This window comes from Annulohypoxylon truncatum, assembly GCF_022578515.1.
Source record: "Annulohypoxylon truncatum strain CBS 140777 unplaced genomic scaffold F4807scaffold_1, whole genome shotgun sequence".
NCBI lineage: Eukaryota > Fungi > Ascomycota > Sordariomycetes > Xylariales > Hypoxylaceae > Annulohypoxylon > Annulohypoxylon truncatum.
The window spans coordinates 853,128-875,556 of record NW_025953787.1 but is presented as its reverse complement, the minus strand read 5'-3'; the positions used below and the strand labels follow the sequence as shown (position 1 = coordinate 875,556).

The following is a 22,429-nucleotide window of genomic DNA, read 5'->3' as shown; positions in this document are numbered from 1 at the left end:
ATTTAGAACATCATATTTAATATTTGTTGCTTTTATCATGCAAATGAAGCGCCAGGCCTCCTATCAGAAAGACGTCTGGGTAGTAAAATATCATTATCGGCCCTACTGAATCATCAGTCACGTCTTCATACATAAATGGAGAATACTGATTCATGCCACAATGAATCCATGGTGTCGATCAAGCCGAGCAAGTGAAAAAAAAATCACTTTTATCTTGGCAAACGCAAAATCCGAGACTATTGACCGCCAAGCTAACATCACTTGCAATGGTTATTTCAGGCGCCTATTAGGGATCACAACGTTCGATTCGCCTTACTCTGGAGATTTCTCTTTTATCAATGTGCAAGGAGCCAGAGTCGTGGCATCACGTTTTCAAACGTCCTGCAATCACCATTTCCATTAGTTTACTGCTATTTCATGGAGAATGGTTTAGCCACAATTTTGGCACAAGAATCCGTTTCGTTCGAGCATATCAAGCGGCAAGCCGGTTTCGATGGTATGTTAGTGAAAGTAATTCATTTCATTGATTGAATGACCCAAATGGTCGGGGTATCATAGTCTCATTCGTTCGCGACTCTCCAGCTAGGAGGCCTTGCTCTTCTTTGGTGATGAAGCGCGACCGCCTTCCGAATTAGTTCCGGGATCCTTCTTTCGCTTCTTCCCCTGAAGTAGTTCTCGCTTTTCCCTTTTACGAGCTTCCTTGTCCAGACTACCGATGACCTTGCTCTCATTACCGCATGGCCAATTTGCGAAAGCTGCTGCTTCTTGTGCCTCGCTCCATTCCTGTGGAAGCACAGCGAAGACAAGGTATGAGGTATGTGTCTTGAGCTCTGGCTCGGTTCGATGAATTAGCCTTCCAGCCATCCATGGCTTATTTGACGTCTCGTCTTCGGCCTCGTCACTTGGCGAATCGGGTTCTTTCTTCCCATTCATGGGCTTAGCGTTACTCGCAATATCTTCATTGTCCTCCATGTCGACATCAACGTCACGGGTTCGGGACTGTTGATTCTTGAATCGACCCTCGATTTCTTTTAGCTTCGTGATGGCCTCTGTAGCATTGGCTGCTGTCTGACTCGACCCTCGCTCTCCTGCCGGTATGTTTAACCCAATTCGCTCTCGCATAACAAGTATTCTCCTATGTGCGACTTCGACCATCTCTATATCCATCCATCCCAATCGACGCATAACGTCAATGGTCTTGGTAACTTGTTCAATACACGGAGAAAATGTACAAATATAGACGGTCCGGCCAGGATGTAGAGGAGATTTCCATTCCGGACCCGTATCAAGACTGCCTACTTCGCTGTTTGAGAGTTGAGTTGGCGTTGGCTTTTGTCTTGATAGATGAGGGAGAGCTTTCCATGGCGCTGGTAGATCGAGGAAAACACATTCGGCTTCGGGACTTTCGCCATCAACTAAAAAGCCATCATTGTAAACATCTCTGTGGGTAATCTGAACGAGCTTATCCAAGCGGTGATCGCTAATCTCCTGGCGCATCTTCTCATATCGATCTTGGTTGTACTCGAAACTGAAAACCTTCCCTCTCGTATCTTGCGCATCTCTCGGATAACCATTATAGACCGCCCTAGCAGCAGCATGTGTAAAACTGCCGCTTCCTGCACCGGCTTCGATTATTTTCATACCAGGTCGCGCGCGGATGCGGTGAAGGATGTAGCTATAATCGGGCGTATATACAACTTGAGTTCGATGGGGTAAACTTGTTGTCCATAGTTCCGGCGTGGGTGGTAATATGTGGATGAAACCGCTTGACGCAGTTTTAACGTCTTTCGTTGTTACAACACCCGAACCAGCATCCTCCATATCATTTTCCGGTTCTGCGCCATTGTTGAGCTTCAATTTTCGACCTCTAGAGCCGGTATCTACGACTGAGGCACGAATCTGCGAACCCCATGGTTTATCGAGTAAAGTGGAATGTGGAAAAGATCCAAATCGTGTATTTAATACCGCTCCCTCAGCGTATCCATCAACGGCATCTGAGGTGTCGTTCAGATAGATGGGTTGGATGCTGTCGCGGGATAAGTGAGCTAGAGCGAGTGTATTCGGCTTCGTCCGAGGACCGGGATTTAGGAACGGTGATAAATCCGACATCTTAGCCCCTTCTAAGAGGATATCAAGAGCACCCTAAATCAACATGTTAAGAGTGTTTCGTCTAGAGAAAATAATTCAGACGAATTGAGTTTTGAACTGAAAGAAAGTCAAGAAAAAAAGACACTAGATAAGACGATAAGGTTGATGGCGGGGCTCTAATTGAATTGTATGTATGTAAAATGGAGGGGCGACGGAACCTAAAAGCCCGGCAGTATGCTAAAAATACAAGAAATAAGGTTGGGATGTAGATCAGAGTAAGGTGGTACAAATTTATATGCGAATAAATTGCGACATTCAATGTTGTTCCTGCTGTGACTCAAAAACTTCCAACGCTGACCATAAATGTGCATAAATGTGACACGTTTCCCCTCCCTATCTACATTCATTCGACAGTCTTTCTTCCTTGATGAACTTCCTCTTAACGAGATTGACGAGAAAACCCATCATTAGTATTCGTCCAACTCAATACTTACTGCGCAGAAGCTTTGCGACATACCCCGCCATGGACTCGATCAAGGTCCATAACTCCTTGAAGCCAGGAGGACCGGTTCCCTTCGTTCCAATCGAGAAGGGGAAAGTTTCTTGGTATGCTTGTGGTCCAACTGTCTACGACCAGAGTCATCTGGGCCATGCTCGCAATTACGTGTCCACCGACATCATACGGCGTATCCTATTGCACTACTTCGGCTTCGACGTCAAGTTTGTCATGAACTTTACAGACGTTGACGACAAGGTACGCACGCAAGGATCTACGTTAACAATAGCTTGCAATATTATACTGTGACTAACAGCATCTATAGATCATAATAAAAGCCCGAAGACAGCGACTGCTCGACCTCGAAAAGCAAAAGACATACACCGATGCCGAACTCTTCGAATTGGGAAAGGCAGCGTTTCGAGCCTATGCGGAAAGCAACCTCCCCCAGCTTCTTGAAGGTGAGGGCGAGCTAGATCTAAACAACTATATCCCACGAAGAGATGCGGCATATGGAAATATCTTGGCAGGTGGTACTCTGTCAGGAGAAGGCAAGCCGGGCGACGCCGAAGCAAAGCTCAAAATGCACATAAGTAATATGACATCTGCCGTCATTGCCATTACTGGAAACCAGGTCTTCAAGGGCGCAGACGAAATTTTACTACCCTACCTAGATTCCTTGTACAAGGAATCAATCGATACTAGCGACCAATCAATATTCACCGACCTAACTAAATTTATGGAGGGGGAATTTACCGACGACATGGATGCTCTGAATGTGCTCCGACCCGATGTCGTCACTAGAGTCACCGAATACGTCCCACAGATCGCCAAGTTCGTCGAGAGGATCCTCGAGAAGGGGTTCGCGTACGAAGCTGAGGGGTCCGTCTACTTTGATATTGCGGCATTCGAAAAGGCAGGTAACCCATACGCGAGACTTCGACCAGAAAACCGCAATGACAAAGCATTACAAGAGGAGGGAGAGGGCTCATTATCTAAAGGTCTGGGCGGGAAAAGAGGCGCTGGTGACTTTGCTCTATGGAAAAAGTCGAAACCGGGCGAACCATACTGGCCAAGTAAATGGGGCAATGGACGGCCCGGCTGGCACATTGAATGCTCAGTAATGGCATCTGATGTTCTAGGTTCACGTATGGACATCCACAGCGGTGGCATTGATCTTGCATTCCCACATCACGACAACGAACTTGCTCAAAGTGAAGCTTTTTTCTGCCAGCATGGCCACGAACACACCTGGGTCAACTATTTTCTGCATATGGGCCACCTGTCAATATCTGGATCGAAGATGTCTAAATCTCTCAAGAACTTCCAGACGATCAAGGATGCGTTAGCATCTACCTACACAGCCCGCTCGATGCGCATAGTATTTTTGCTCGGTAGGTGGAACGACGGAGTTGAGATATCGCCAGATATGCGTACGGCAGCCGATAGTTGGGAAACCGCAGTTAACGTAAGTCGCGTCCTCGTTTCATGACTCTCAATATGTGTTAATAGCAGTAGAATTTCTTCACAAACACAAAAGCACTGCTAGCTGAAGCATCCGACACGACAGCGGCTGTGGATAGCGGCGTAAAGGCCCTGTCGATTAGCAATGACAAATCCCCAGAGGACCTACAGGCCGATTTGGAGCAAGCTAAGAAGGAGGTCGAAGAGGCGCTCGTGAACTCATTCGATACCCCCGCAGTTTTGCGAGCGGTGGCGGAGGTGATCAGAAAAGCCAACGTCCACGTCGGCATCCACAAGGACGACATGGATCTCAAGACGGTTGAAGCAATCGCACGATGGGTCACGAAGATTGTCGGAATCCTTGGTCTCGATGCGAACGCGAAACCTCCTTACGAGGGCATCGGCTGGGTGTCGGCTGCTGCTGCTGCCAATTTAGATCCCTCAACTGCGGTGCAACCATATAAGGCAGTACACAAGACCTTCTATTCCGACGTACAAGCCCTCAAGCTCCCGACCTCTGAGACCGTCACGAACCTCTTATCTCACTCCCCTGACACGGAGTTTGACTCGTTGGTCAGTGCCGGGGTCAAGGACCCAGAACAACTGGCATTGCCATACTTGCGTGGGGTCGCAAAACTCCGTAATGAGCTCCGACGATTGGCGCCTTCGACGTCACCGGAAACGAAGCAATCCATTCTTTCGTTAAGCGACCGCCTGCGGGATTTCGACCTCAGCAATATCGGGGTCTACCTGGACGATAGACCAGATCAGCCATCATTAATCAAGTTCGTTCCTGCAGCGGAACTAATCGCGGCGAGGGAAGAAAAGGCAGCTAGGGAAGCAGAGAAGGCGCGCGCCAAGGAAGAGGCAAAACGCGCCAAAGAGAAAGCAGAAGAGGAAAAATGGGAAAAGGCGAAGCTTGCGCCACAGGAAATGTTCAAGGGCGACGATCGCTACAGCGAATGGGATGCTGATGGTCTGCCAACGAAGATGAAGGACGGCAGCGAAGTGCCTAAGAGCCAATCGAAAAAGCTGAAGAAGGACTGGGATAGACAGAAGAAGGCGCACGGCGAATACCAAGCCAAGTTTGGCGGGAGCACAGCGTAGGTCGCTTATGGGCTTGCTTATCTAGAGAGTAAGCGATGATCAGGATACCAATTCTCGAGCGGTGTGTTACTATTAACTATCAACGTCTTATTTGGGGTGGATAAATGGTGTTTTGGTTTGCGTATTCCTGTTTTATCCGCTCCCATGTAACCAGAAAAGGTGCGTTTGAGGTACTATGTGCATAAGGAAGCATAAGAGATGATCGCGGTCTAGGCGGGTACGCAGGAGGGAACACCGGAACACTAGAACACTGGAACGCTGGCACAGCGAGTTACCCCACGTTTATTCCCCTGGCTTGATGATCCAGCAGCAGACCCAGCTGTCAATGACAAGCATTCGCCAAGTCGATACCCGACTTGGCATTGCGCCATGCAGCTACCATGCCGTACCTAGCAGACTTAGCCACAGTAGGTAAGCTTGGTGAGTTCTATCGTACGTCCAAGTAACCTTGCCCAGCTGTACACTACCTAATGCCTTAGTTATGCGTAAACAAGTTCAGAGTCTTTCGACTCGGCGCTAAACGCCCTGTTTCAAACAATCTTCTTCAGCAAATAGTGGCTGAAATTTTGGCGGGGGATACCCATATCCAACGAGCGAAGCCAGCATGATGTCAGTGACGACTGCATGACGAAGCTTTGCTACTTAGTAGTACCTATTAGGTTATACATGAAGATATTATGCGGTTGCTCTGTTTAGGTGACCATCCATAATAACCCTGTGGGCTACCTCAATAGCTTCAGGAAACGACCTTGTTGGATGTGAGGCCTCAGCATTGCCAGAACTAGACCGTTTCAAGCCTCTCTCTCCTGCACCCAATGATTTCAGATGGTGGGAGCATGTGCGTACGTGCTACCTTGGTGTACTGCAAGCTCTATTTCATGCAAACAGCAACAGATTCCTTCATGGGGAAGCGGTGAATTGATGAAACCGTAAACAGTGCAGGACCCCTCGACGCCCCGCGGGGCCAGAGCTACATAATTGAAAGGAATATGACTATCAATGGAGGGGTCGAGGGGTCGAAGGCAATGCTCTCCTCAACCCTACATCATCTTCTAAGAGGGGGGGATTTTCTTGATTAGGAGCCCGTGAAAAGTCTCATGATCCTCGGGGGTAAGCAAGCAACAAGCAAGCACAGGGTGCAACTCAGGAGCAAATCAAGTTGCGGGGGCAGGAAAGAAAGGCTAGTACTCCACCTTTCCACCATATCGACTTAGCCTCGTATTGGTTCGAGTCGACACGAAGCTGTATCGACTTAATTTGCTCTGTCCTGCGTTATTACGTGTCTGGTTAGACTGGCCTGCCAATAGTCGTGCCGGAATACCCGGTAAGTTTCAACATAGTCCCTCAGATCCACCCACGTATGGGAGGATGTCATCATCGCTAGCTACATGTAGGTACAAACCTAGCAGGTAACAAAGGAATAGCTTGTGATGAGCCTGCCATAGCCTACCTAATCGGTTAGAGGGGTAGAGGGGTTACCTCACAGCTCCTGCTTCCTACGGAGGGGATGTCAGCTAGTCATAGATCATAAATAGACCAGCTTCGTCCCTCTCTCCGTCTGCCTTTGGACATCAAAGCAATTCCAACGACAAAAACGACTACATAGACGAAACTTTTCTACATATCAACCCACGATTTCTTCATAAACCAGCAACCATGTTCGGATTCGGTATGTCTTAGATCCATGGCACAGAGACAATAAGTCGTCTCGTCTCATCTCCGTGTAACATACTGACTTGTATGTTCTAGACGACGCCAAGAGCCAGCGTGACGAGATCTACGACGGCCAGCCCCATGAGTCTAAGCTGTCCCACGAACTCATCGGCGGCGGTGCCGCCTTTGAGGCCATGAAGCTCTTCGAGGACCGCCAACGCAAAGAAGGTACATATATGCTGTCCTCTCACACGCCGCGTAACATCAATATACATTACTAGAAGCAGCCGGCTAATGTATGTGTCTCTTGCAGGCAAGACCGTAAACCACGCCTTTGCCAAGGAGGTCATTGCTGGCATTGCTGGTGCCGAGGTCGACAAGCTCTTCGAGACCAAGGGCCTTGACATGATCGACCGTGAGAAGGCCAAGCACCACGCCAAGAAGCAGGCCGAGCACCTGTACGAGACCCAGTACGGTGACCAGGACCAGTACGACCCGTAAGTGCTTCTCCCCCAATGGCCGACCCGAGAGGGCTGTTATATTAAGAAATGATATTGACTTAAGTGTTCTGTAGCAACAACTCCAGCCGCCACCCCTCCACCGACTACTAGATCTATAGATAGATCATGGATATTCGGGCTGCGTGCTGAGCATTGGGACTCAATAACTAGATGACTAGTTACGAATAAATGATAAATGAACTAAAGCCAATTTAAATGGTACCATCTCAATGCATTATAATGATGTGGCAAAATTACTGTGGCAGTTGAGCTCTTCGTAGAAGTGATTCGTTAGTTGTACCATAACGGTGATACCACTTCAACTATTACCCCTTCGTACGGGCATCGTGATTTCGACATTGCAAACCCCAATTTTTCGTTCCTTGTAAATTTTGAGCCAGTACATAGTAGTAAGCTCCAGAGATCCAATGTTAGGCTTAGAGGGTAATGGTCGAGGCATATCACAAAGTAGTCTCCTTAAGTCAATATCTCTGTATCACCGTGTGCTTCAGCAAGTCAGCTGTGAATTCATCTTTCTCCAAGCTACAAAAACCAGGTGCTAATATTGGCTACCTGTTCGAGTCTTGCCTCCCATCGTTGACTCCATCCATTCAAATTACCGGAATGAGATCTCTGGAGACGGTGCCATAGGCTGTATTGTGTTCAGCGGTGAGTTGAAAATGAACAGACGTCAGGTTGCCTACTTTGAGTAGAAGAAAAGCGAACCCCCAAAAGAATCTTGCTCTGTTGCTTCCTAACCAGGAACACGATATGTAGGTAGCTTCGTCCGTTGGCAACCGGTAGTCAATCACCAATCGGCATGCCAAACTTTTCACTCCCATTAAACGCCCGCCCGGTGCATGTCGTAAAATAGCCTCCTCAAACCGAATCTGATCATCGTCCTCCGCGCCCGCTCGCTCTCGCTCGGCTGACTGTAGCTCGTCCTCGGGCTAGACCAACACCACGACCTCGGGCGTTGCGGCTTCGGAACATGGGTGCATTTCTAGAAGTCACGTTAGCAAGTATCTTTACAAACCGCGTAGGATTTAACACATACTTCAACATGTCAGGTACGATGAAGAATCGCACGTGGCTTCCACGGATGTAAACTTGATCCAGATGGCTCACTCGGCCGTCTCGCGCAGTGACCGTGATATCCTTGAGCTGCACGTTCATGTTATCCTCAGCTGCGTGAAAACTGTTAGCAGTCATTCTTCGCCGGCAGGGCAAGGTAGTAGATGTGTATATGTGAGATGCGAGACGCGACCTTACCTTCTAACAGCTTGCCACGGTATGTCTGGCCCGAGGTGATCTCCAACGTGACGATGTGGCCTTGCGCCTCGTTGAGAAGCTTGATGGGGATTCCGATTGTCGACGTCATTTTGCTATCTGGCGAGAAGTCTGATCGGAATTGGGTTCGACGATAAGGCGCGTTTGGGGATGGCTGTTCACAATTGACAATTGAATATCGAAATCAATAAATTGTAATTGCTACTAAGGCGGCAGGAGCTCAAGGTACTGTACATGGGAGACGAATTTTTCCGATCCGCCTATTGATCCATATCGATAAGATGGCTCCATAATTCAGTGCACTCACCTTAGACCAGATTTGTTCACCTCAGTCTTGGCAAAAGACCCTTGCAAAAGATACTTTGGTACTTGGGTGTATGCCCCTCCAAAAAGTTTCGGAAAGTGCCCCTCCATTGAGTCACCTTAATAACTTCGCATGCTGTCATCTTTTATGCTGACTTCTACTAATGTACTTTAATGCACTGTGTCTCCTACAAACTTCAATTGAGATAGTTCTAGTCGCTTGAACTGCCTTGTGAGAAGCGCAATTAACGGACTGACTCTCAAGCCACCCAATATGGCTTCTGAGCTGGAGGCGCCGGCTAAGCAGGTCCCGCCCGCTGCGGACCCCGATGTTGCTGCTCCCGCGCCGTCGAAGCAGACCGTCGACCCCTGGAACGTGTCTGGTGAGGTTGGCGAAGATGGAAAGCTCAAGGCGATCGACTACAAGAAGTTGGTGGAGGAGTTTGGCACCAAGTTGATCGACAAGGAGATGTTAGAAAGATTCGAGCGAGTCACCGGCCACAAACCGCACCGATTCTTACGACGGCAGATCGTCTTCAGCGAAAGAGACCTCGGACTCATACTGGACCGACATGAGAAGGTATGGTGTAGAGATAATATATCGCTACCGGGTTGTATCTAAGAAGTAATCATAGGGCGAACCTTTCTTCTTATATACTGGCCGTGGTCCTAGTAGCGATAGTATGCACGTCGGACATACTCAAATCTTCGATTTCTGCAAGTCAGTATATGTACTTCTCTGTGGGACTGTATATGTTATAGAATATGGAACTAAACTTATCTTAGATGGCTACAAGATGTCTTCGACGTACCCCTACTCATCATGCTTACGGATGGTTCGTTGTTCCACAGTCTTTTCACCTACAAAAGCATAAACTAATGATGATGCATTAATAGACGAAAAATTCCTCTTCTCCGAGAAGAGAACTGTCGAGGAGGTCATAGGCTATTCGCGAACTAACTGCCAAGATATCATCGCCATAGGCTTTGATCCCGACAAGACATTTATCTTCTCTGACTACGAATACATGGGCGGTGCTTTCTATAGGAACGTTACTCGATTTGCGAAACTTGTCACCTACAACACAGCAAAGGCTACCTTCGGCTTTGACGAAAGGTGAACCAAGCCCCTATACTGTCGAATATTTATACCCCTTTTTTTAGCACGTGACACCTATCAACTAACATTTATATAGCTCGAACATTGGCAAGATTCACTTCACCAGTATACAAGGTGCCACTGCATTTGCGACTACATTCCCACACATATTTGGCGAGGATGAGAAGAAGACTGCCAGCATCCCATGCTTGATTCCTTGCGCCATCGACCAAGATCCTTATTTCCGTTTGACTAGAGATTGCGCTGCCAAATTGAGATACGCCAAGCCTTCCTTAATTCACTCCCGTTTCCTTGACGCGCTTCAAGGTCCTGGCTCCAAGATGTCTGCTAGCGTTGATTCTTCGGCAATCTTCATGAAGGATACCCCCAAGCAGATCAAGGATAAGATTAACAAGTACGCCTTCTCCGGTGGCCAAGTGAGTGCGGAGGAGCAAAGGGAGAAAGGTGGAGATCCCGACATAGATGTGTCGTATCAATATCTCCACTTTTTCATGGAAGACGATGAGGTATGTAGTTGTCCTACCAATTTTATCCTTCCGATGCTAATAGTTCTATAGGAACTTGCAAAACTTGGGCAAGACTACAGAGAAGGCAAATTGCTTACTGGAGAGGTACGTTACCAAAATCCTTCATCAAAAGGCCGTGTTACTAACCTGATTTTAGCTGAAAGCAATATGTATCAAATATCTCCAGGAGTACGTCGCCGCATTCCAAGAACGGAGAGAAAAAGTAACGGAAGAGTCAGTCAGACACTTCATGTCAGTACGGCCGTTGAAGTGGCGAGGAAATCCCAAGGCGCCAAGAATCATTCCTGTTGTAGAGGATGGGTCAGCCAAGCCAGAAGGTGAAGGCGGAGAAGTGAAGTTGACGAAGAATCAGCTCAAGAAATTAGAAAAGGAGAAACAGATAGCGGCGAAGAAGGCGGCGAAGGCCGCGGAGAAGGAAGCGGCTAAAGCAACTTCATGACCATGCTTGCAGATAAAAATAAACGATGAGAAATGATATACCGACTTTATGTCTACTAAGTTCCATTCTATAAGCAAAGGAATAGTCTAACGTAACTTACTAACACAGGGCTAGCCCCTTATTCATAAATGACTGTTTTTCTTTACCCTTTAACGTATAGCAATAGTTCAATATGTATACTAGTAAGTTCTATCCACCGTTATCAACTTCACACCTAAGTTCAAGGACCATTATTGATTCTTTATCATCGTCTGAAGCCAAGAGCTGCCATGGAGAGCTCGGCGGGATGGTCTAGATCGGACTAATCCCCGTTGATATGATCGAATTCGTAAGGGAAGCATAGACCGCCCTGAGCATATTTAACCATCGAAGACAGTGTCATTGGGAAGTAGTTTTCGATCTCGTAATTAACAGTCACTTGGTATAAAACAAAAGCTCCCTGTGAATTTTTTTTAATTCATATTTTCTCCCAAAACAACTCTCATTCTTCCAACTCTTCCCCAAGAGTGACCTGAATGAGATCGACTTCTTTCTGATCCAGCCTCCAGTCTTTACTCAAGACTTGGAGCGAGGGTCACATTGTCTCTTTCTCCTTTTCCTCTCCGTTCTGGAGGCTTGACTTCCGCAGAAAAAGAAAAGCCATCATTTGGAAGCCAAAGATATCTACCCCTGACCAACACCAGGAAGTGCCGTAAGTACCAATCCTTTTATTTTCTTGTATCAATATGCCATCCATATATACTATCCGAATGTCACATAAGATTTTCTTACTGACCTGTGGTACTTAGTGGGTTCTATCATCATGCCGGGAAGATTCGACCTCAGCATCAACCTCCTTCACACCCCGAATAACGAGCACGCATTCTCCAATCTCTTCTGTGCCAACCTGCAGCTTGAACCCAGCTCGGATGATCCTTCTAAGCTTCTAGGCTTTATCAAGATTCCTGGTTTCGATTACGTTGACGACCTGCCTGATTTTACTGTGGAATCCGAGATAAACATCATAGAAGTCGTTGGGGGTTTTAACTGGTCTAGGCCTAAACAATCGGAAGAAGAGCGGCGAGATAGTCTCACAGGCCTGCTGACCGCCGTCTTCCAAGCATGCCTAACCCATTCCCGGGTTTTCGACTCGCGCGTGGCTCCCGGCGAGGAGGAGGTGTGGGATTTCGAATCGAGCCTAAGCGTCTTCTACATCAACGTCCTTGAGCAAGTCAAGAGCAGAGGATTCGAGGGCGGAGGCTTCTCGCTGCTTACGGGTGACGCTGACGTGGACTCGCGGAATCCCGGGGATGTGAACTTGCTTGAAATCTACAGCGTGGTGGAGATTGTCCAGCACGTTACTCTGACTCGGATCAAGTACGTTGAGGGACTGCCCGTAGGCGAGATGGGTCCGGACACGCCCCTGGTTCGGCTAGTCGACGACTGGATCCGCCGCGTCGATGTTATCGCCGCGACCCGCCCCGATCGACGATTTGAGATCGCGGAGCCTTGATGGCCCGAACGGAACGCTAGCAGGATGATGTCCTGCGAATATCAACGCGAGTGCCTTACGTATATGGGCATGATGGTCTAAGTACATAAGAATTGAAAACTTAGGACCCGAAAGACTTTAAGATCTTAAAATAATGACTGGTGATAGTTGAAGTGAAGCTAAGTTAATGTGACCAATAGTAAATCATATTCAGTCTCGTAACTTCGTCCATTCATTCGAATAAAGCTGGCTGCCTTCGCCTCCGATCAACTTTTAATTCGAATACATCCAACCTCTGATAACCTCCAGCGATGTCATGATATTGCTTCCCCTCTATGCAATCGTCTAAGTTGACGTCGACATACAAGATTCCCTCTTCATTTTGAAGAAGGTCCTTCTGTTCTCGAACACCTGTTTCGGGGTCGATAGTGAACCCCGGTAGCAATGTCCCCGTCGTATCTAGGAACATGGTAGCGCCCCTCGAGGAGCACTGTAGCCCTTGCGAGATAATATCCGGCGTACTAGAGCCAGACGTAGCTGTCTCGATAGCGTCGGCTCCGAGGTAGCCGGCGCAAAGAACTCCAAAGCACTTGGCCTCGAAGCAGTGGGCAGCCGCTCGCGTCCTATTCGCAGCCACATTGTCGTAGTTCGCTCCACGGGCAACGCTCGAAACGAATGTCTTACCATCGGATCCAGTACCGTTGGCAACTTCGTTGCTCGGTGTAGGCAATATACCCTTAGGTAGTCGAGTAGGCCATATAGCCGGCCAAGAACTGATATGGATCTGTTCGCCCTGTGCCGTCATAGTGTACAGCGCGAGGGGATTGGTGTTCTCCCCGCAGATGAGCGTTCCAATCTTTCCAAACTGGGTCTCGGCCACTCTTAGACCATGTCCGTCGCCGGGAGCCCAGGTCAATTTCTCGTAGAACGTAGGCATGAGTTTCCGATGGTGAACGAGGATTTCGCCGTCCGTCCCTATGATGACGTTCGAGTTCCATAATGTCGCGCTGCTGTAGCGCGCTTTTTCTGAGAAGCCGAGGCTGACGAGTACACCAAATTGCTTAGCCGCCGCGCGGATCGAGTTGACTTCGTCGCCGTCGACGTAGATAGACTCTGTCGCCATCTTTTTGAACAGATCGTGGTTCTCAGACGGGGCTCGTAGAGCGCTCCATATGGGAAATGCTGGGATGTAGGACTCGGGGAAGACTACGAGGTTGGCCTTGTTAATCGCCGCTCCTTGGATTAGCGATATGGCTTTCGCCGTCGTCTCCTTCGCCGATAGGAAGACGGGAGAGGCGTGACAGGCGGCTATTCGCGTTGAAGTGCTCATTATTATCGAGGGTTATCAATGATCTCGGGTATTTTACTCCTATGAAATTCTCGTATGGTGCTATTTCCATTTCACTGTCCTAATAATCTAGACTTAGACGTTTAGTAATGACCTTGTCGGGTTCTGACCTCGGAATCCGGGATTTGCTCGTGGTCGCAAAGTAGGTACAACTTTTTGAAATAGATGAGGGGAATCGCATGATGCCGACCTATGGAATACATCTCGAACTAAATTCCGAAATTCCAATTTGTATTGTTTGGTTATACCCGTACCTAACTAGCCAGCTAGCTCCAATATTTTCTTCATATTTTTGAGAGCCGAGGATATCCAGCCCAACAAGCAATTTCTCGCGCGAAGGCGATCACAATGCATATAAATCAGGTATACGATGGTTGGATATAGGGTGGGATCTCGGATGATCTTATCGAGGATGTCTAATATATACCTACCTTATACAGATATCATATACGAATTGTCAAGTTCAAGAGGAAGTTAAAATACGGTATCAGAAATATTCGAGCTGATGTTCTCGAAGGCGTTGCTTTTTTGATCGGCGAAAGAACCCCCTGATTGATGCATTGAAGCACAGTCATGTACCTTTAGCTACATAAATATTGCTTTTTAACTCGAGCAGGGCGCTCGCGCGGGCGCTCTGAAAAGCGCGTTATTTGTCTCTTCGAGATCATATTCGCATGCTAACTATTTTCCGTTTGAAGAAGAATGACGTTGGACTTTGAACTAAGACATAACCGCTCCCAACTATGCCTAAGGATGCATTCTACTTCGACCCCCCTGGTAAGCGTTAGAAATATATCCCAGTTAAACTACATTGACAACCAATCCTATTGTAGGCCCTCATAACTACAAGGCTCCATGGTTGACATTTTCCCACGATCCACTACGCCCGGAACCACGGCGAGGGATTCCAATTCAGGTAGCTCAACGGGAGACGGACCCCTTTAAAAGCTCAGGCTCGGTGGAACTGCCACGAAACCGACAGCGACCGAAATGTCGTCCTAAACCTCGGGTTATCAGCTTGCTTAGTTCCGATGACGAACGGACTTCAGACTCACTTCGTGTACAGGAGTCTCGGGGGAAGCGCCAGAAGAAAGTATGCAAGACAACGGTCTCCATAGAGGATGTGAATAAAGGTATGGCGGCCGCCAAACGTCTCTCTAGAGCAGCGGCCATTTCATCCCCTCGGAAAAAAGTAAAGAGGCCAGCTCTGATGGAAATGACGGCGAAGCAACCTTCCGTTATGAGACATTTTGGGACATACACCAATTCCGTTGAGCTCAAGGATAGGAAATTACTGGTAGAGATGGGAATTATAAGTCCAAAGCGACCCAGGCTTTCGGACCCAAGTACTCTCGAGAATCTTGCACACGATACCGCAGAGTGGACTGCGCCATACCCTGCTTTTCCTAAGCCATCGACCCCTTCCTCTATACCACCATCCTCCTTCATCCCCCTCGATCTCGATTGAATAATAGTAACATGTAACAAAATCCCCGTGTATACTCTTTTTTTCTATATCCAATATATCCAATATGATGCAATATTATACCTTAACAGCGAAATGAGTTCTCAGGTATTCGCCATAGTGGTAGAACAGCCACGGCACCGGCGTGAAGGCGAAGCAGATGAATCCTAACACGGTATTACCCCAACCAAGCCCCAAGTTATCATACAGAGGCGGAGCAGCAAAAGTCAGGAACGCTCCAAAGGGGCTGCGGATGATGACGTTCGCCGCTAGAGCAGAAGCCGCGGCCTGCGGGCCGAAGGCGTCGACGAGATACGTCTGGCACGGGAGCATGACGAAGAGCGAGCCGAGCCCGACGATGAACGTCCCGATCTCGGGCACGATCCAGTGGACCTTGTAGTACGCGCTCCACCCGTACAGGAAGACGCCGAGGGGCGTGATGGGCGCGAACCACTTCATCAGGATGAGCCGCTTCTCGGGCTTGGTCGGCTTGCTGCTGCCGCCTCCCGTCTGGCCGAGCAGCTTGTCGCTCAGCAGGGTGAACAGCGCTAGCCCGCAGATCATGCCTATGCCGAGGCCTAGGTACGCCAGGCCGGAGGAGCCAGCGCTAAAGCCGTATTGTCCCTCGAATATGCTTGGGAATGTGGTGAAGAGTAAAAAGATGAGGCCGAAGATCACGCCTGTGTAGAGGGATAATAAGAGGGTGATGGGCGAGGTGGTGACCATTTTTATCGGACGGACGATGGAGCGAGCGAACAGTTCTCGGGGCGATAGCTTTGATTCTAACTTGGAGGTCAGCTTGCTGTTTCCGGTTTCCTTACGAAGGCGCTCCGTCTTTCTCTGTAGGATGACCGTGGCGTTTGTCTCCCTTAAGAATAGAAGAGCTACAATACTGAGACTGCCGGACTATGAAGAATAGGTTAGTCTGGGAATGGCGGCGCACACAATGGGGGAGATCTAAACGGACCAGAATAAGGATGATCCAAAATGTCCAGCGCCAGCCGATGTACTGGGACACGAAACCACCAACGATCGGCCCTATTGTCTGTATAGCCACCTGTTAATGAAGCTGCCTTAAGCGTCCACGCAACGGGTTTACATACGGGTCCTAGAAGCGGTCCTAAGAGGAAACTGGCCATCGCCTTGCCTCGCTTATCTTGCGGAGTCACGTCGGCTATCGTACCACCTCCTATCGTCAAGGGGCCAGCAGAAGAGCAGCCAGCGAGAATTCTAAAGACAAGAAACATGCTGACATTCTTACTGAGAGCGCAACCTAGGGTAAAACAGATGTAGAAAATGTTGCAGATGTGGTAGATGGCGAGTCGGCCGTAGAGTTCGGAGAGCGGCGCGAGGAATAGGGGTCCGACCATGAAGCCCAGGACGTAGATGCTGACGGTGAATGTGGCGACCGTGGAATTGGTGACATGGAATTCTTTGACTAGCTCTGATGCTCCGGGAGCAAACATAGTCGCGGCTAGGTTTCTAGAAGATAGCGTGTCAGTTGAGTTAGGAGGCAGAGACGGTAAGGGATACATACGCGTATAGGACGAAGAGACTAACGTAGGCGATATGAAGGCCCTTCTTCAATGCTGACCAGTTCATTGGGTTCGCAGGATCATTGGGACCATCCCAGTCAACGATATTGGAGTCGTACCCTTTTTCGTCCGATGATACTTCACCCTGCTCAATGTCCTCGTTTTCTCTCTTGTCCGGATTATTGGATCCGACTGTCTTCCCTGAGTCAAGACCTTGGTTGGCCATGATGAACTACCGTAGAATCTCGAGGGGAAGATAGAAGTAATAGAGAATAAACAGAATGTATGCCTTCTAAGGTCAAGCAAACGATTAACGGGAATCTAGTTGAAGATAATTATGAATATGAACTATACGCTGTATTTTATGACATGTATGTGAGGTTACATCATATATCCTTCCTGAAGTCTGGAGAGTTGAATGTCTCGGTATTGTTGTTATATAAGTAGTTATAGCCATAGGAACAATTGATTTAACCAGATAACGTGACTTCAAGTGATATTAATGGGGTGGTGCCCGATGCTCCGTCTATTTAATATCGTGATACCGCCTGTCGGAGCCGGAGCATCGATTCGGACGGTCGGAGGATCAGCGGCTCGGCCTCGTGTCACCCACCTACTGATTTTCAACGCTTAATTTTTAGAAGCACCCGTTATATCCACCTTTACTCCCTTATTCTCAGCCGTATCTGTAGCAATTTAAATAATATAGATACCAATAATGAACTGGTACGTAAGCTCATACAGGACTTCGGATGGAGCCAAGGGGGTCTGGACCTTGTCTTCATGGACCGAGATATGCTTGTTGATATCTCGGATGTTAAGTACGCTAAAGACAAAAGTTTTCAGCACTATTCCGTGAGCTGCTTAACAAGAAAGAAGCCACAAATGCCAGGTAGATCAGAATTCTCTACTAAAAGAACTGGGGACATGGAAGTCGAGTTTGCAGCTTCCTTCAACCAAGTAATTTCCATCTTACAATATCTATTTTCCCATCATTTCCTAAGTAATGAAATATATCAATTCAGTGTTAACAATACCTAGTAAGGTATGAGCTGTTCACAGGATGTGGAGGAAAGGGGGGATAACGTTCCACTTATATAAATTCCACTTTCGGTCTTTCCTGCCGGTCTTTTCTCCACTTAACCGGTCGACCGTGCGGGTCTTCGGGTTACACAATGACAAGTAATCGGGCTTTGCCGTTGAAGTTACATAATATGGTTACATTAAGAATCTTGGTTTTCAAATGTGCTGCAGTTTTATGGGTAATTTGTAACTTCAATAGGTTAAGTTGCATTTTAATGTAGAACCTCATACTCTGTCATAGGGCGTAATATGTTTCCAAGTATTTGTACATACATTATTGGATAATTATCTACACTAAGATTCTTCCGAAATATGAACTATACATCAAATCGGAAGGCCCTTATCGCAAGCGAAAACGGCATCATTGTTCTCTTCCAGCGCGTTTATGATTAAGCGCCACACACTCTTATCCCACATCAGACCTGCGTGTCCGACAGTATCATCAGGGCAAGTATCTTGGACGAAGACATTATTCACCCCCGTCTCATCAATCTCACTAACGTCCGGCGACACCAGCGTGTCTGACTTGGACATGATGACCGTGACCTTGTTGCCGGGCTGTGCGATATGCCCCGTGTTCGTCTGGAACTCCTTGTACACCGCGCCGCCCGTCATCATACCGTCACAGGCAGGGCACCCCAGTGCGTCCTGAACAACTTTGGCGAGAGCGCGGGTGACGTTCCCGCCAATATACCACAGGTCTGTGAAGCCGTAGTATTGCGCGCCATGGATTGCCGGCCCCAATGCCACGACGTGCTCTACAATGCTCGAGATGCCGGGCTGCGTCATCGGGACGTAAATTGACTGGACACCACCCTCGGAGTGCCCTACGATGTCGACCTTAGAGGCTCCTGTCTTGTCCTTGACCTCTTTGACGAAATCCGCGATGTCCTTCGCCGAATCGGCCATCGTTCGCAGCCCGCCAATCCATGGGACGAGTGGCCAAGCGCCGTACGTCTGCGAGAAGGTGCAGTAACCGCGGCGGTTAAGCTCGTATTGGAGCATGTTCAGGTCGACTTCGCGGTTGGCGGAAAGGCCGTGTAGCATGACGACCGGGTTGCGCTCGCTCTTACAGGTGAAGTTGTTCGCTGGTGCGCCGTACAGCTCGCTGAGGGTAAGGGCGTCGGGAATTGTAGTATTGATGCCGATCAAATCGCGCTCGTCAATACTCTGTGGGAGAGCGTGAGCGCTCAGGGACCCGAGGGTCTGAGCTAGAATGAATGCTCCAGGTCTCATGATGATTTGCAGTAAGAGTGCTGAGGCAGAAAAGACAAAGCACACGCCATTGAAGCGTGGCTGGCTGTCCGTACCTTCTTATACCATTCGTCGGCCGAGGCCATTAATAAATCCATTGTTTGCTCTCGAAATGGGAAAAAGTAATTTACCCATCCCGGTAAAGCCGTATGCTCTCAGTTGCCCGAAAGCGTAAGGGCATGGAGAGATCTCCCTTGCTTTTTATAAGGTACCGCAATCCTTTACTGGAGACATATTGCTAGCTGCGCCGCATCAAGCACGGCCAGACGGCTCGGTTCATCCTCGCCGCGTTTACTGGCCAATCGCAGTCGAAATAGCTGTCTTAATCCGACGCATGATTTCCGCCCTCTATTGGTCGTGTTCCTCGTCGGTTTCACTCCTTGCATAGGTACTTGCGGCGTGCCACAACGTGACGACGGGCTTTGGACGGCAACTTAGTGGCCACCTCGGTGGGGCCTCGTCCTTCTGTCCATTGTGCCATCGACGTCACCATAATTGCTTCTGTAATCTACCTATAACCTGGGTTCATTTATACGAACATGCTTCAATTATGTTTCTACGCCCATAAGTTGAGAAAGGACGCATGTGTACCAACGTGTGTAAAGGAACGATATGCACCAACAGTGCTTGGGAGGCCAGCTGAGAAGTTTGTCGCAGCCTTCATAGGTACCGACCTTTATGCCGTCCTCCTGCTAAGTTCTTGCTCTTTTTCCTCTTCTCAAGTATCGGAGATAGATAAAATCCGCCAAATACCAAACATTGCGTTTGTCTCTCCTCAACTCCATCAACTGATCGATCTTCAACAAAATCCGGTCAACGGAATAGTAGATCGCAGTCGTGTCCGAAGCATCTCGTCCGAGAGCGTTGCTGGAAATCCCACTTCTCGCTTTCATAAAATTATCTTCGCTTCCTCTACATACGACGTGCCTCATGCCGTTGTGGCAAGATATCTCTCTGGTTCCTTAGAGGGCTGAGGGTTCCAGCGGCAAGCTTTCTGTGCTTTCGCACCTTTGCATTATCCCGCCTTCTCTAAATACCGGCAACAAGGTCGTTGGTGATCAGCAAGTTAGCATTCAGGAACGTACTATCTCTGAGAATGGATTCGTCGGCATCCTCAGACGTTCCCCATTCGAGAGGAACATCACAAAAGAAAAATCATAGATAATTCAATATCGCGCAACAGTTTTAAGTATTATCAGTATCCTCCAGATTGAGCGACTTTGCCGTGGCTGTTGGACTTATGTCTTTGCTATCCATGCCCACGGACTTGGCAACTCGCAAATATATTCAAGTGTACTTTGCGTTCGATGCTGTCGACTCGTGTACGGGTAGTCAGAAGTAAGACCCCCCAAACGGATCTCTGTAAAGAGGGCAGAATAACCCTAAGCACACGGATCGGACTCGTACCGGATGGTGATATTCTTTGCCGGATATTTACTTAAGCGGATATATACCGCTTCCGCCTGGGCTCGGAAACTTCCAAACGCCCAAATGATTTCGTTTGACCCCTGGCCTGGTGTATACTCCATGAAATCGGTTTCGTACCGAATGTTCCATTTCTCAGTAAAAAGAGACGTGAGCTTCTCTGGAGTAACGATATCCGGGTCTCCGGTAATTACTAGGACCCGAGACTGGCCGTCGACCGGTACAGGTTTCGTGCGGATTCGGTGCCGAGAAACGGCGGTGGTGTAGCTGCCGACTGTGAAGGGGTGGATAGTATGGCGAATTAAAAATAAGTGAGCCGCAGACGCAGTAAAGAAGGTTAAAGAAGCTGCAGATGTAGGTATGTCTACTTTCGTTTCCGTCTCTAAGACACGAATTAAGGGCGGAACGATATGTGTTGCATAAATAGGTCCGACACCTCTGACTTCCTTTAATAGTTCTGAGATAGTGCAACCTGGGGGCAGTCCTGATATCCAGAGTCTACAGTTCATCTCGTTAGAAATGTCTGCACTTCTATTACGAGATAGAGCACGGTTTCCACGATATCTACGTGAAGAGGGGCAATTTCTTCCCTCTTCGGCGCGAAAGCTGGAGTCGAGCTCTGATATCTTATTCTCTGTGTCTGCTGAGCTGGATTGAGCAACGTCGTGCTGCGTAGGCTCAGGTATAGCATGTGAATTGTCGAGATCATTGTATGGGCGAGTTGGATTTATAATATTGAGAAATGGGAACAACTCTTCCTCTGGCCGATGCAGCATGGTATGATGAAAATCAATACCATGGCTGATAGGAATTTCTGGCTGAGAAGTTCCACTGCTGATGAGGTTCGTAGATGAACCAAGGCCTAGTCGTCGACGGTGTGAATTTAGAGCGACGAGCGAGGCTGCGCCATCTCTAATAAAGGGATAGATGATATCTATTAGGAAAGGTTAGCCAGTTCTGACGATTCGATTTTGGACGCTTAGCTTCCTATAAGTTATGCCAAAGGAACCATATGCAACTTACTTTGCGTCTCATCAGAAGTGTCCCTGCTTGTTTGATTAGGGACGCTTGAGCGTTCCATTCTATTCTGGAGATATAAATATTCGAAAGCGACCTGTGAAGGTTGAGGTGTACTGAAATATCAGTGGTTGAAGTTTAATCGAGAGCTCGTCTGTTGGATTTGATGATGATCTGATGCTCAATGAAGGTCCGAGGCGATAAACTTGTAAGATACTAGATATAATGTGCTTGATGTGAAAATGAAAGTGATACCGACAACTAGAAGATGCGAGAAGTTATTATTGCAAAGAGTTGGCGAAATAATCCAGAGTTGAAATAGATTCCACTGAATTACCGTATGGTTAATGATGTAGAAAAGAATGTTTTGAATTTTGGAAGGAGAAATTAGTTGGTATATATAGAAAGAACTCCTACAATAGATTAGATGTATGTAATGAGTCTCAAGAGAAGATTTTTATTGATCGTAATGATCGTGACACGGGAGAGTCGACTATGACCATAGTGACTACGTACATTAAGCCTATTATCTTGACTTCAATGTGTAGTTACTTCTCAAGCCGATGTATGAACATACAAAGTGACTAAGTATTCCCCTTCGAGGGGTTTTCAAAAACTTTTATCCAGTCATAGCTGGCTTGTTTGGCCTGTTTTGGGACGAAGTTAAATACTAATGACAAATAACTCGCTCGAAAAGGTTATGTGACTTTTATCATGTGGTAACATTGTTTATAATATCGTCCGAAGTTTCCAATTGTTAAACTTTAGTCATTAGTGATTAGATCGAATTTGTTATTAATATCCTTTTGACTTTGACCAACCCCTGAACAAGACGGTGAAGTCA

At 47.8% G+C, this 22,429-nt stretch overlaps 11 protein-coding genes across 11 annotated transcripts; 5 read left to right on the top strand and 6 right to left on the bottom strand.

The window, feature by feature from the left end:
* Nucleotides 1-492: 492 nt before the first annotated feature.
* On the bottom strand, nt 493-2,267 carry F4807DRAFT_8699 (tRNA methyltransferase complex GCD14 subunit). The gene has a single exon (XM_048003583.1). The coding sequence runs from the start codon at nt 2,107-2,109 to the stop codon at nt 583-585; it is 1,527 nt and encodes a 508-aa protein (XP_047859306.1). The 5' UTR covers nt 2,110-2,267; the 3' UTR covers nt 493-582.
* Nucleotides 2,268-2,611: 344 nt separating this feature from the next.
* On the top strand, nt 2,612-5,155 carry F4807DRAFT_455236 (tRNA synthetases class I (C) catalytic domain-containing protein; the record flags this gene model as incomplete). The annotated part of the gene is made up of 3 exons (XM_048000680.1): nt 2,612-2,842; nt 2,910-4,052; nt 4,103-5,155. 3 exons carry the CDS (start codon nt 2,612-2,614, stop codon nt 5,153-5,155), a joined length of 2,427 nt encoding a protein of 808 aa, XP_047859305.1.
* Nucleotides 5,156-6,435: 1,280 nt separating this feature from the next.
* F4807DRAFT_8577 (uncharacterized protein) lies at nt 6,436-7,587 on the top strand. Its single transcript, XM_048003574.1, has 4 exons — nt 6,436-6,824; nt 6,905-7,036; nt 7,122-7,305; nt 7,383-7,587. The coding sequence occupies exons 1-4, from the start codon at nt 6,812-6,814 to the stop codon at nt 7,417-7,419; spliced, it is 366 nt and encodes a 121-aa protein (XP_047859304.1). The 5' UTR covers nt 6,436-6,811; the 3' UTR covers nt 7,420-7,587.
* On the bottom strand, nt 7,458-8,868 carry F4807DRAFT_404523 (Sm-like ribonucleoprotein). Its single transcript, XM_047996128.1, has 4 exons — nt 8,581-8,868; nt 8,366-8,495; nt 8,013-8,311; nt 7,458-7,960 (listed from the first exon to the last, which is right to left on the bottom strand). The coding sequence occupies exons 1-3, from the start codon at nt 8,687-8,689 to the stop codon at nt 8,203-8,205; spliced, it is 348 nt and encodes a 115-aa protein (XP_047859303.1). The 5' UTR covers nt 8,690-8,868; the 3' UTR covers nt 7,458-7,960; nt 8,013-8,202.
* A 142-nt stretch (nt 8,869-9,010) lies between these two features.
* On the top strand, nt 9,011-11,098 carry F4807DRAFT_404520 (tryptophanyl-tRNA synthetase). Its single transcript, XM_047996127.1, has 7 exons — nt 9,011-9,481; nt 9,537-9,622; nt 9,688-9,737; nt 9,799-10,018; nt 10,098-10,527; nt 10,579-10,632; nt 10,685-11,098. The coding sequence occupies exons 1-7, from the start codon at nt 9,176-9,178 to the stop codon at nt 10,985-10,987; spliced, it is 1,449 nt and encodes a 482-aa protein (XP_047859302.1). The 5' UTR covers nt 9,011-9,175; the 3' UTR covers nt 10,988-11,098.
* Nucleotides 11,099-11,425: 327 nt separating this feature from the next.
* F4807DRAFT_466252 (uncharacterized protein) lies at nt 11,426-12,479 on the top strand (the record flags this gene model as incomplete). Its single annotated transcript, XM_048002364.1, has 1 exon — nt 11,426-12,479. The coding sequence occupies exon 1, from the start codon at nt 11,790-11,792 to the stop codon at nt 12,477-12,479; it is 690 nt and encodes a 229-aa protein (XP_047859301.1). The 5' UTR covers nt 11,426-11,789.
* Nucleotides 12,480-12,488: 9 nt separating this feature from the next.
* On the bottom strand, nt 12,489-13,987 carry F4807DRAFT_404516 (nitrilase). The gene has a single exon (XM_047996126.1). The coding sequence runs from the start codon at nt 13,786-13,788 to the stop codon at nt 12,691-12,693; it is 1,098 nt and encodes a 365-aa protein (XP_047859300.1). The 5' UTR covers nt 13,789-13,987; the 3' UTR covers nt 12,489-12,690.
* A 562-nt stretch (nt 13,988-14,549) lies between these two features.
* On the top strand, nt 14,550-15,274 carry F4807DRAFT_455230 (uncharacterized protein; the record flags this gene model as incomplete). Its single annotated transcript, XM_048000679.1, has 2 exons — nt 14,550-14,583; nt 14,640-15,274. The coding sequence occupies 2 exons, from the start codon at nt 14,550-14,552 to the stop codon at nt 15,272-15,274; spliced, it is 669 nt and encodes a 222-aa protein (XP_047859299.1).
* Nucleotides 15,275-15,311: 37 nt separating this feature from the next.
* On the bottom strand, nt 15,312-17,112 carry F4807DRAFT_8503 (MFS general substrate transporter). The gene is made up of 4 exons (XM_048003563.1): nt 16,809-17,112; nt 16,375-16,753; nt 16,239-16,316; nt 15,312-16,177 (listed from the first exon to the last, which is right to left on the bottom strand). The coding sequence occupies exons 1-4, from the start codon at nt 17,030-17,032 to the stop codon at nt 15,350-15,352; spliced, it is 1,509 nt and encodes a 502-aa protein (XP_047859298.1). The 5' UTR covers nt 17,033-17,112; the 3' UTR covers nt 15,312-15,349.
* A 981-nt stretch (nt 17,113-18,093) lies between these two features.
* Nucleotides 18,094-19,344, bottom strand: F4807DRAFT_404511 (alpha/beta-hydrolase). Its single transcript, XM_047996125.1, has one exon. The coding sequence runs from the start codon at nt 19,123-19,125 to the stop codon at nt 18,214-18,216; it is 912 nt and encodes a 303-aa protein (XP_047859297.1). The 5' UTR covers nt 19,126-19,344; the 3' UTR covers nt 18,094-18,213.
* A 970-nt stretch (nt 19,345-20,314) lies between these two features.
* F4807DRAFT_466248 (uncharacterized protein) lies at nt 20,315-21,649 on the bottom strand (the record flags this gene model as incomplete). The annotated part of the gene is made up of 2 exons (XM_048002363.1): nt 20,315-21,502; nt 21,592-21,649. The coding sequence occupies 2 exons, from the start codon at nt 21,647-21,649 to the stop codon at nt 20,526-20,528; spliced, it is 1,035 nt and encodes a 344-aa protein (XP_047859296.1). The 3' UTR covers nt 20,315-20,525.
* Nucleotides 21,650-22,429: the final 780 nt, after the last annotated feature.